The sequence below is a fragment of the Coregonus clupeaformis genome, chromosome 2 (genome assembly GCF_020615455.1).
Source record: "Coregonus clupeaformis isolate EN_2021a chromosome 2, ASM2061545v1, whole genome shotgun sequence".
Taxonomy (NCBI): Eukaryota; Metazoa; Chordata; class Actinopteri; order Salmoniformes; family Salmonidae; genus Coregonus; species Coregonus clupeaformis.
The window spans coordinates 27,864,586-27,876,631 of NC_059193.1; the positions used below are offsets into that span (position 1 = coordinate 27,864,586).

A 12,046-nucleotide genomic window follows, 5' to 3' on the forward strand; every position below is an offset into this window, starting at 1 on the left:
CACAGTAGAGGCAGCAGTTGGTCTTACGTCTATGTTGACGCTCCTCCTTGGTTAACCCGTGCCGCCCCACTTGCATGGGTTCAGAATCGGGAGAGGACCTCTCCACTAATCCATTGTGGTGGAGAATGATCGACGTGTTCTGGTCCACCACCCGACCCGACTGGGAACTGAGAAGCTGATCGATTGGACGGACCCCATTGCTTCTCCCTCCTTCGGCTCTCGGACACGATTATCCACCCGAATAGACAAGGCTACCAAGCTGTCCAGGTCACTAGGCTCCGGATAGGAGATCAACTCATCCTTGAGCTGCTCCGACAGACCCTGGTAAAAGGCCGCTTGCAGAGACTCTCGTTCCACCCACTCTCCACAGCCAACGTCTTGAACTCGATCACGAAGTCGGCCACGCTGCGAGTTCCTTGGCGAAGCGAAAACAGGCGCCTAGCTGCGTCCCTCCCTCGGACGGAATGGTCGAAGAGCTTCCTCATCTCGGCCGTGAACCCCTGGTATGAAGCCATGCAGGGATCCTGTCGTTCCCAAACGGCTGAAGCCCACTCCAGCGCTCGACCACGCAGCAACTCAATCACAAAGGCTATCCTAGCCTTGTCTGTGGCATAAGAGTAGGGCTGTAGATCGAACACTAATCCACACTGCATAAGGAAGGAACGGCATCTTCCCAGCTCCCCCTCATATTTATCCGGCGTCGGAACCTTGGGCTCACGGATGGACACCGCTTCAGAAGCGGCAGGCGAGATGGGTGAAACCGGTAGTGGATCCTCCACCGGACACTTACGTTGGTTCTGGACCTCCGTCAGACCGGTAGAAAGGTTCCGAACTGACAACGCGATCTCCTGTAGTACCGTGCTATGATGGCCCAACATCTTCTCCTGATGGGTAATAGCATGGCGAACAGAGTCCAGGTCCGCTGGGTTCATACTGGCCGGATCGTTCTGTCACGGTTTACTATGCCAGAACCCAGAAGCAGACCAGGACAAGGTACGTAGAGAGAAAGGTGAGTGTTTATTTAATAGATTCCGAGTGAGGCTGAATAATCCAGGGAACAGAGCGGGTGGCGTGGATGGGTTGTTGAGGGTGCAGTGGTTGGTCCGGTACTGGCTCGGCAGCCGCCGACCATCAGGCAGAGGTTGGGTGAAGGTTCCGGGTGAAAGACTGCAGACAGAACAAAAACGGAGGTCAGTACACAGCAAGTCACAAGGTGCAAAACAACAAAACTAACACTAATGGTTCAGAGGCTGATACGCTGACAAACATACTGTTCATAGCTAACGATCCGGCAGGAACTGGATGTTAGGCCAGAGCCTAAGAAGGGTAATGATCAGGACCAGGTGTGCAGATTGCTGATGGGATGCAGGTGCGGAAAACAAGAGCGCTCCCCGGAGCGTTCCCGAACCCTCGGGAAACTGGAGATTACGAACCGGAACACTAGTCACCAGACAGGACCCGACTCAGACAGCCGGGATCGTTACATAATGTGTACATGTAGGTAGGGGTAAATGTAAAGTGACTGTGCATAGATAATAAACAGCGAGTAGCAGCAGCGTAAAAAAGGTGGGGGGATCAATGCAAATAGTCCGGGTAGTCATTTGATTAGCTGTTCATCAGTCTTATGGCTTGGGTGTAGAAGCTGTTAAGAAGCCTTTTGGACCTAGACTTGACGCTTCGGTACCACTTACCGTGCGGTAGCAGAGAGAACAGTATGACTAGGGTTGCTGGAGTCTTTGGCAATTTTTAGGGCCTTCCTCTGACGGATTCCGAGCCGTTTGGGCTACAAACTAATGGACCCCACTGTGGAACGGGGATATTCTCACTAACACTATGGTGTTCTCCGTTTTGCTCTACAGCCCCCACAAATGTCACAGAACTCGTCTGAAGGTAACTGTACTGGTAAAAAGAAAATGAATGAAAGTATGAAGGTATCAATCAATCAATCAATTTTATTTTATATAGCCCTTCTTACATCAGCTAATATCTCAAAGTGCTGTACAGAAACCCAGCCTAAAACCCCAAACAGCTAGTAATGCAGGTGTAGAAGCACGGTGGCTAGGAAAAACTCCCTAGAAAGGTCAAAACCTAGGAAGAAACCTAGAGAGGAACCAGGCTATGAGGGGTGGCCAGTCCTCTTCTGGCTGTGCCGGGTGGAGATTATAACAGAACCATGCCAAGATGTTCAAAAATGTTCATAAGTGACAAGCATGGTCAAATAATAATCAGGAATAAATCTCAGTTGGCTTTTCATAGCCGATCATTAAGAGTTGAAAACAGCAGGTCTGGGACAGGTAGGGGTTCCATAACCGCAGGCAGAACAGTTGAAACTGGAATAGCAGCAAGGCCAGGCGGACTGGGGACAGCAAGGAGTCACCACGGCCGGTAGTCCCGACGTATGGTCCTAGGGCTCAGGTCTCTCAGTTGGCTTTTCATAGCCGATCATTAAGAGTTGAAAACAGCAGGTCTGGGACAGGTAGGGGTTTCGTAACCGCAGGCAGAACAGTTGAAACTGGAATAGCAGCAAGGCCAGGCGGACTGGGGACAGCAAGGTGTCAGCATGCCCGGTAGTCCTGACGTATGGTCCTAGGGCTCAGGTTCTCAGAGAGAAAGAGAGAACGAGAGAATTAGAGAGAGCATACTTAAATTCACACAGGACACTGGATAAAACAGGAGAAGTACTCCAGGTATAACCAACTAACCCCAGCCCCCCGACACATAAACTACTGCAGCATAAATACTGGAGGCTGAGACAGGAGCGGTCCGGAGACACTGTGGCCCCATCCGAAGAAACCCCGGACAGGGCCAAACAGGAAGGATATAACCCCACCCACTCTGCCAAAGCACAGCCCCCCGCACCACCAGAGGGATATCCTCAACCACCAACTTACAATCCTGAGACAAGGCCGAGTATAGCCCACAGAGGTCTCCACCACAGCACAAACCAAGGGGGGCGCCAACCCAGACAGGAAGATCACGTCAGTAACTCAACCCACTCAAGTGACGCACCCCTCCCAGGGACGGCATGAAAGAGCACCAGCAAGCCAGTGACTCAGCCCCTGTAACAGGGTTAGAGGCAGAGAACCCCAGTGGAGAGAGGGGAACCGGCCTGGCAGAGACAGCAAGGGCTGTTCGTTGCTCCAGAGCCTTTCCGTTCACCTTCACACTCCTGGGCCAGACTACACTCAATCATATGACCTACTGAAGAGATAAGTCTTCAGTAAAGACTTAAAGGTTGAGACCGAGTCTGCGTCTCTCACATGGGTAGGCAAACTGTTCCATAAAAATGGAGATCTATAGGAGAAAGCCCTGCCTCCCGCTGTTTGCTTAGAAATTCTAGGGACAATTAGGAGGCCTGCGTCTTGTGACCGTAGCGTACGTATTGGTATGTACGGCAGGACCAACTCGGAAAGATAGGTAGGAGCAAGCCCATGTAACGCTTTAAAGCCCATGTAACGTAGTTGTGTGCTTACCCCCAAAAAGGGGTTAAATATGTGTAAAAAAAAGTAAATACATTTGAGCAAATGTTTTATAGAACTCTTTTCCCAATATGTGATTTGGTTGAATGCTTATGCACTGGAATGCTAAAATGTTGTTTTTTAACTCTCCTTGATGGTGTGGATATTCTGAAAATAAGATGTTGATATAAAATTGTGATATTGTAGCTAGATTATCAGCAATTTTATTATATTTATTTCGTGGGTTGTCAGGCTCTCCTGCTTAACTCTTGTAGGTCAAACTAAATCATTCTCTCTGAGGAAATTGATTTTGTATGTCATTTTCTGTCTGTCGATGCAGATTCTTTATCGCTCTGGCCTTTTCCCCTGGCAACACAGACGCTGTGATTACTGTCTTCCTACACAACAGCCTGCAGGCATTTCCATGTGTAAAATAATGAAAGATAGAAAGATATTTCGTTTTTCGTTATTTTTTAAATGTATTTTCTAAAAGCAAAAGTCCTAGAAGGCCAGTTGGCCATGTTGTATGTTGTGCCCTATTTTAGCTGCGTCATATGGCATCAATAGTCATGTAAAAGTAATATGTCTCACTGGGTGGCCTAAACACAATGTATTAACGTTGTAGTTTAAAAAGCACGGTGTAATAACCATGTTGTCTGTGTGTCTGCATGATGAACAGTAGGCGACTCAGAGCTCTGACTCCGTCTAGTGTGGCGAGGATGAGGCGGGACATGCATGAGGTCATCACTAATTGCCCTGAGCGCACCAGACAAGACAGCAGCTGACGATAACAAAGAGACACGCTCAGAGAGAGGGAGAGCTGCTCCAGCCCAGACACTCATTCAGACTCTTCCCCAAGCCCAGTCAGTCCCGGTCCCAGTCGAGTGTGGAAAAACTGACCCACAAACGGCGATCTTCCACATGGCATAACAGACGCTTAGGGAGTGAAAGGATGGCTTTTAAACAGGGACGATTACATTGTATTAATAGAGAGGGTTACTGGAGAGCGTTTTATTAATATGTCCGCCATCTTGCATAATGGATAGTGAGAGGGTCGTTAATATTCCTCCTTTCAAAAAGGCTCCTCTATTTCCAAAAACATAGGATATGGCGCTGACTCAGAGTTCTCCCTTTATCTGCTCTCATGCTCGCCTGTTAGTCTCTCTCCCTTCTCTGTCCTCCCGCTCCTCTGTTCCTTGGCTCTCCCCTCCCCCTCTCTCTTCCTGGTCCCTATCTCTCTCTGGGGTGTTTTTTTTTATTTATTTTTTGAGAAGACAGGATAGTGTCGTGTAGAGGCAGAGGCAGCAGCAGAGACATTAGCTCCTGTGTTTCCACTTCAGACGTTCCGGTGCCCCTCGGCCACAGCTCGCCCAGCTGGAGCAGCAGTTTGTCACAGAGAGGGGGTAGAGGAGAGAGGGAGTGGAAGGGGGAAGGAGAGGTGAGACAGGAGAGAGGGGGGAGTGGGGGGAAGGAGAGGTGAGACAGGAGAGAGGGGGGATAGAGGCTCTGAGGGGGGAGTGTGAGGGGAGATAGAGGGGGGGGGGGAGAGGGGTGGTGAGAGTGGGGAAGGGTAAGAGTAAGAGTAGGTGAGGAGAGAAAGATGGGACAGAGGGAGACAGAGAGTGGGAGCCATTTAAGAATATTAGGACTTGTTTGTTCTGGCGATACAGATGTATGCTAGTCTTCCGGGAAGGAATTGAGATAACTTAATCTCGAGCCCCTTGAGTGAAAATAAAATAATCCACAGCTCTGTGGCGCGCAATTAATGGCGGAACAGATGGGCGGGACTTTAACAGGTACAGAGAAAGAGAGATCAGTTACCTGCCCGTGTACAGCTCAATAGATAGACAGAGAGAGAGGAGCAGAAAACGAGAGAGAGAGGCAGACAACGGAGCGAGGTGTAAAAGGACAGGTGTAAATCCGACGGCGTGTGTAATTGACGAGATAACAGTCTCCTATTTTCATCTCTGTCTCAAATTGCCTTAAACACAAAGCTTGCGCGCACCACCGGGAGAATCTGCTAAATGTCAGGAGCGCTGCTGCTCGCATGCCTTTGAGACTCACGATAACTGACTGACACGAGACCCACGCTGTTTCATCTCTACCGCTGAGTTAAATTGGGGTTATAAATAAATAAAGGACAGCTGATGTTTAACTATTTAAAAATAAAACGTCCATCTCAGCCCAAAGACAAAGTTCCCTAGAGGCCCATCGAACCTAACGGAAGTTCCGTTCCAACTCCATCTCTGTTCTCTTCCGTTGCATCTCTCCAGCTCCCCAGTTCGCCACCCCCTCAGTCTGGCTTTGGAGTGTGAAGAAGAGTCTCTCAGCTATCTATCCATACACTCCTAGCAGCGGTGTGAGTCACCGCTGAGCGGCCGTCTCGCAGGCTGCCAGCGCCTTTCACTGCCGTGGGCAGAGGGGTCGGCGGATGAGAGCTGGAGCTGCACTGGGAGAGGGAAGGGTTGTGTGGGCGCGTAGCGTGGCCCGGTGGCCGGGTGAATCAGACGGGCACTGGGGCTCTCTGAGGCCACATCACAAATAAACACAGCACAACAACTTCATTCTCAGTCTACCATACAGATATACCACTCAGGCTATACTTACTAACCTGCATGTGTGACTTATTCAGAGATATATATATATATACACACCAATGAATGACCAATGGCAGTCTATCTAAGCCAATGTTGTAATTTTTAAAATCATTTTTTACAATAATTGGGCTCCAGGTTATGCTAATAGTTCCCCAGACAGGCTCCTTTGTCATTGAACAAATCCTTATGATGAGACCAGCATTCAATGACATCACCTTTTAGGTCACAATGTCCTTCCTAGTGTTCCTTTGAATGGCACTGCACTCACTGTATGACTCAATCAATTTGAATGGCGTGAAAGCCGATTGTCTAGCAAACTGGCTGTCTGAGTGTTATCCAACTATTGAGCTTTTCCAGAGGTAAAGGACTCGGAGATGAGACGAGAGCCACGATTCAATTCAGTATGAACCGTTGCCACTGGTGTAGAAATGAAATTCGTGTCGAAAGATCCTCCCCCTCACTTTGTCGTACTGATCGCGATAGGACTATAGGCCCCTCTTAATTGAATTGAATCCGATTTAAATTGGATTCTAATAGGGGTACATGGGTTCAGATTGTACTAATTAGGAGGAAAGTCTGAGCAGGATGATTTGGGCATTTAACGCCACTATCCGACCAAATGCGGCCAGACATGCGCAGTGAGCCATCTCGACCCCATGGGCAGATGTTTGAGATATTGAGTCGAATTTAAATGAGAAACCAGCTTAACCCCACTACAACATTTGATGAACATACGTTGGTTGTGCAATTAAATGGTACTTTTGAAATGTATTTAATATAGCCAGACAGTCTGTGTCCAGTGTGAGAGCCAAATCAGAAGGGTTGGTGGTGCAGGATTTTCAAGAAATGAATACACGTCACGATCGTCTATAAAGCTGAGGTCCACTTTTTAATGGATCAATGAAAGTATATCAAGGTGCCAGGAGCCAGGGCAGTGTGTGTCTATTAATGTCTGCCAGACTATTACATTACCATTGCTTGGTGTGAACTGCCCCCAAAGCAATCTCTGAAACTGTCAGGAGTTACGTGTGTGTAAAAGCCTTCCCAGCACTCATGGATTCATGAGTGCAAGATAAACAGTTAGCCCTAATTGTTTTTAGATAATTATGTTGGTCTTTTACACCAGGTGGAATATTTAATTTGCTTAATTGTATTGAGCTATAGCTTAGATGTTTGCTGAAAGTGAGACTTTCGAAAGGAAATGGAGAACTACATGAGTCTAAATTCTTCGTGCTTTCCGCTTCTTCAGCGTGCACGAGCTTTGTATTATTCCAGCAATTTGGGTCTGACAGGAGAGGGCACGCTAGTTTGTTTTGACAGATGTGGCGAGGGGGCAAGTCTCGAGCATCTTGTTGGTGACCTGGTTCGTTTCGCTTGCTCACCCCGAGTTAACATGTTTCATATGATAACATATAGGCCTAAAGGGGGTGATCATGTGTACTGCGAGTAATATGATGTGAAACTGAAGCGGCAGTCAAGTACCCCTGTAGTCTTAATATACGATCAACCCAGCTGTCACTCTCAGGGCAATAAGTGAGAGGAGGGCGCGAGCAGCAATATTTCAGTACTAGGGCTCGTGGGACAGCGATAGAGCGCTGGACACAGTTCGCTTTGTTTTGAGAGCTGCTGAACCTAAATAGAGGAGAGTGGAAAAGGCATTGAATAACCTATAACGCCTTCGTAGTCAGCAAACATACAGCTTAATTTTTTTTTCGTTTTGTGTTGTTTTTCTCGTTCTATTGTCTCTGTTGGTTAACTCCATCTTTTAATGCACAGCCTAACTTGATTTGCATTGCCCTGTTGATTCCATTGAGGACAGATCCTCTCTTCTCTACAATAATGCAAATATTTCCATACACTGCCGTGATTATACTTAAAATTAAAATACTAATGAAGAGAATTGCTGCAAAAATATATTTAATTTGTTGATCTATTTCCATAGACGATTAAATATCCGTTATTCGTTTTATTTATATTTATTCGTTTTGGTCCAGAGCTTTGGCGTAATGGCAGGTTTGTAGCAATGAAAAGAGAGAAGTAATCGCCTGGGTGTACCGATAAATCCGATCGGCAATGTATCTGCAGCACACAATGAAAAGGGCGGTGGCACTCGCTCACTCTCTCTCCCTCTCTGATAAAAAAAACCCCAGAGCCTGCTCGAATGCGCTCTCTTAAAAATATCAAAAACGACAGACGGTTAAAAATGATGATGAATTGAGATACAATTATTATTGCCATTCTCAAGGTGTGAATGTGTTTTTATTTTTATTTGACGTTGTTTTCAATCGGAGGTGCTGAAATGCAGCCAGTACGGTTTGAGAGCTTGGCTCCCCCTCCCCCGCTGCCCACAGACACCATTGCACAGACAGGGTGAGAGGGAGGGGGAAGGAGAGAGAGAGGAGATGAGAAAGGGAGAGCGATAGTCAGCACCAGTGAGAGAGAAACAAGATTCAGCCGGAGAGAGAAGAGAAAATAGCAGTAGCCAAACGGACAAAGGAAAACATGGATGTAACGGAAAAACGTCCTTTAAAACAAGCACATGTACCGGAGAGGATGCTTTGGTGGTCCTGCACATAGTAGGGGGTAGCTCAAGGACTCTTCCTCCCGTTTTTAATGTTGCGGGTGGGGACGCATGGCAAGCTAAAAAGGCGGAAAGCTTTCTCTAATCCGTCTGCGGATCCTGCCTGCTTGCAATGGCTGTGGCGGTGCGATGCTGTTGCAGCATAACTCAGAATGTGCCTTTTACTTTTTATTTGGTAATTTTTGTACTCAGTGGCCTTACAAATGCACAAATACGATACACCATTCCGGAGGAGCTAGAGAATGGGGCTGTGGTCGGCGACATTGTTCGCGATTTGGGTCTGGACCTGCAAAAGCTCTCCTCCCGACGCATCAGAATCACCTCTGACAGCGCACGGAGATATTTCAACATAAATCATAAAAATGGCAAGCTGTCGATGAGTGACCGTATCGACCGGGAGACGCTGTGTGAATTCAGCGGCACCTGTTTCCTCAACCTAGAAGTGGTGGTTGAGAACCCGCTTGAGGTGCATAATGTGGAGGTGGAGATTCTGGATGCTAATGACAACTCGCCACAGTTCCCCCGGGACGAGTACCAGCTGGAGATCTCAGAGTCCGCCATAACTGGGTCCCGGTTCCCCATCGAGGGCGCGCAGGATGCAGACGACGGCTCCAACTCGGTTCGTCTCTACCGGCTCAGCAACAACGAGCATCTTGCGCTGGACTCCAACAAGCCCGCCGCAAACAGCAAGAACATCCAGCTCGTGCTCAAAAAGCCATTTGACCGTGAGCATAAACCGTCTCATCAGTTGATACTGACAGCTGTCGACGGAGGCACCCCTGCGCGCACAGGCACAGCCAAAATCAACGTGCGTGTCCTGGATTCCAACGACAACGTGCCCGCGTTCGACAACTCCGTGTACAAAGTGAAACTGTCGGAGAACTCGCCCAAGGGCGCTCTGGTGATAAAGTTAAACGCCACTGACCGGGATGAAGGCACAAACGGGGAGGTGTTTTACTCTTTTAGCAGCTACACCCCAGAGAGGGTGAGACAAATGTTCACCATGGATACAGATACAGGAGAGATCAGAGTGAAGAACAACTTAGACTATGAGGAGACTAACTCCTATGAGATGTACATACAAGCTATGGACAGGGGTCCTTCTGCAGTGGTCGTCCACTGTAAAGTGGTGGTGGAGGTTTTGGATGTGAACGACAACATTCCTGAAATCGTGCTGTCGTCTCTTTCCAGCCCGGTCCGTGAGGATGCACGGGCTGACACCGTGGTGGCTCTGATCAGTGTTAATGACCGGGACTCCGCCCAGAACAAACAGGTGACCCTGGAGATCCAACCTGGCGTCCCCTTTAAGATCAAGTCCTTCCGGAACCACTACACCTTGGTCACCGCTGCCTTCCTGGACCGTGAGACCATCTCCACCTACAACGTCACAGTAACCGCCATCGATGGGGGAACCCCGGCCCTGTCCTCACACATGACCATTAAAGTTGATGTGGCCGATGTCAATGACAACCCTCCCCGCTTCGAACAGACGTCCTACACAGTGTACATGACGGAGAACAATGCGCCCGGTGCCTCAATGTGCGTTGTAAAGGCTCTGGATGCAGACACTGGGGAGAACGCTCGCATCACCTACACTGTCCTCAATGACAACAACCACGGCATCCCTGTGGCGAGCTACGTCAGCATCAAACCCGACACGGGTGAGGCCTATGCCCTGCGAGCCTTCGACTTCGAGAAGCTCAGAGAGTTCCACTTCCAGGTGAAAGCCCAGGATAGTGGCGTGCCGCCCCTCAGCCGCGTGGCAACAGTCTACGTTTACATCATGGACCAGAACGACCACTCCCCTAGGATAGTCCATCCTCCAGCCAATGGGACGCGGACCACCGAGACGCTGATGAAGAACGCAGAGGCGGGGGCTCTGGTGACCAAGGTGGTGGCGTGGGACGGGGACGCGGGTCAGAACGCCTGGCTGCTGTACGCCCTGGAGCAGACCACCTCCGAGCTGGACCTGTTTAAAGTCCACGAGCACACGGGGGAGATCCGCACCACGCGGCGTGTCAACGAGGACAACTCCACCTCTTTCCTACTGACCGTGCTGGTCCGCGACCATGGCCTCCCGCCTCTCTCCTCCACCGCCACCATCAACGTGCACGTCATGGAGCTGCCACCCAAGTTGACCCCCGACCCCAAGCGCATCATCAGGCCTCACAGCCCACTGCTGTTCTCCAATGTGACACTCTACCTGATCGTGGCCCTGAGCGCCACCACCTTTGTGTTCCTGGTCACCATTGTGGTGCTGGCCATCGTCCGCTGCCATGCCTACTGCACCCAGCCCGGCTCCTGCTCCCCCTGCTGTGTGTCCCAAAAGAGCGTCCCCGAGGGGGGCACTTCGGCTGGCGGGGGTGGAGGGTCATTGGGTCGAGGTGGTGGTGGTGGTGGGGGAGGTCAGGGTCAACCCAACAACAATGTTGCTCTGCGGAGAGACCTGAAAGTTGAGCCTCACTACATCGAGGTGCGGGGGAACGGCTCCATGACCAAAACGTACTGCTATAAGACATGCATGACAGCCACGTCGGGGAGCGATACCTTCATGTTCTATAACACGGGCCGGCCCCACAGTGGCACCTGGAGCTCCGGGGGATATGTCACCAGCCAGAGTGGACAGAGCCAGATGTTTGTACGCAGGCTCAGCATGCCAGATGCAACCGCTATACAGGTGTGTGTGTGTGTATCTCTGTGTGTGTGTCCTGTTATCACATCCCAACAACACACACCATCCACAATACACTGAGAAGCTATTTCATGCATTGTTTTTTGGGGAGGTTTTAGTATTTGGGTTTTGCCCCACAGGCAATGTTTTGTGGAACAGTGGTGTTTGGAATTTAGAATTTCAAAGAAGGTGAGGGGTGTGTGAGGGCTTTCATATTTTTTGTTGGGTTTATGCAATATTAAAGGGAAAATCCTCTCAAAAATATTTTTTTTCATTAATCCACTGTTGATACAGTCACAAAATGTTTTGCATTTTAGCAGTCAAGTTTTCAAGATATTGGGCATTGAAGAAGCAAAGTGTCACCAGCCACATCAGAATTTTGCATCATCGTGATGGTGTGGCAAGTTACACTTTGCTTCTTGAAGCCCAATATCTTAAAAACTTGACTGCTGACATGCAAAACATTTTTGGACTGTATCATCAGTGGACTAATGAAGAAAATACCAAACGTTTTTGAGTGGATTGTACCTTTAAGCAGCGCTCTTTTTTTATCTGATTTTTAAAATAATTTTTGGCAGATTTCGACATTGCATAAATCATTTACACTGAGTGTTTTACATTTTAGTCATTTAGCAGACACTCTTACATATCTTTTTTTTCTCAAATTCTTTTTCCTCATACTGGCCCCCCGTGTGAATCGAACCCACAACCCTGGCGTTGCAAGCACCATGCTCTACCA

General features: G+C 48.9%; 1 protein-coding gene across 22 annotated transcripts in view; it reads left to right on the forward strand.

Annotated features, from left to right (window-relative positions):
* LOC121532773 (protocadherin alpha-C2-like) overlaps positions 1–12,046 on the forward strand; it is a 196,497-nt gene that overhangs the window by 153,161 nt on the left and 31,290 nt on the right. Inside the window, exon 1 of one of the 22 annotated variants that reach the window (XM_045204998.1) lies at positions 8,440–11,313. The exons of the other annotated variants lie outside the window; for them this stretch is intronic. Within the exon in view, the coding sequence (XP_045060933.1) occupies positions 8,749–11,313 (2,565 nt within the window). The 5' untranslated portion in view covers positions 8,440–8,748. Of the gene's footprint in view, positions 1–8,439; positions 11,314–12,046 lie in introns of those variants that run through there. 22 annotated transcript variants of the gene reach the window in all.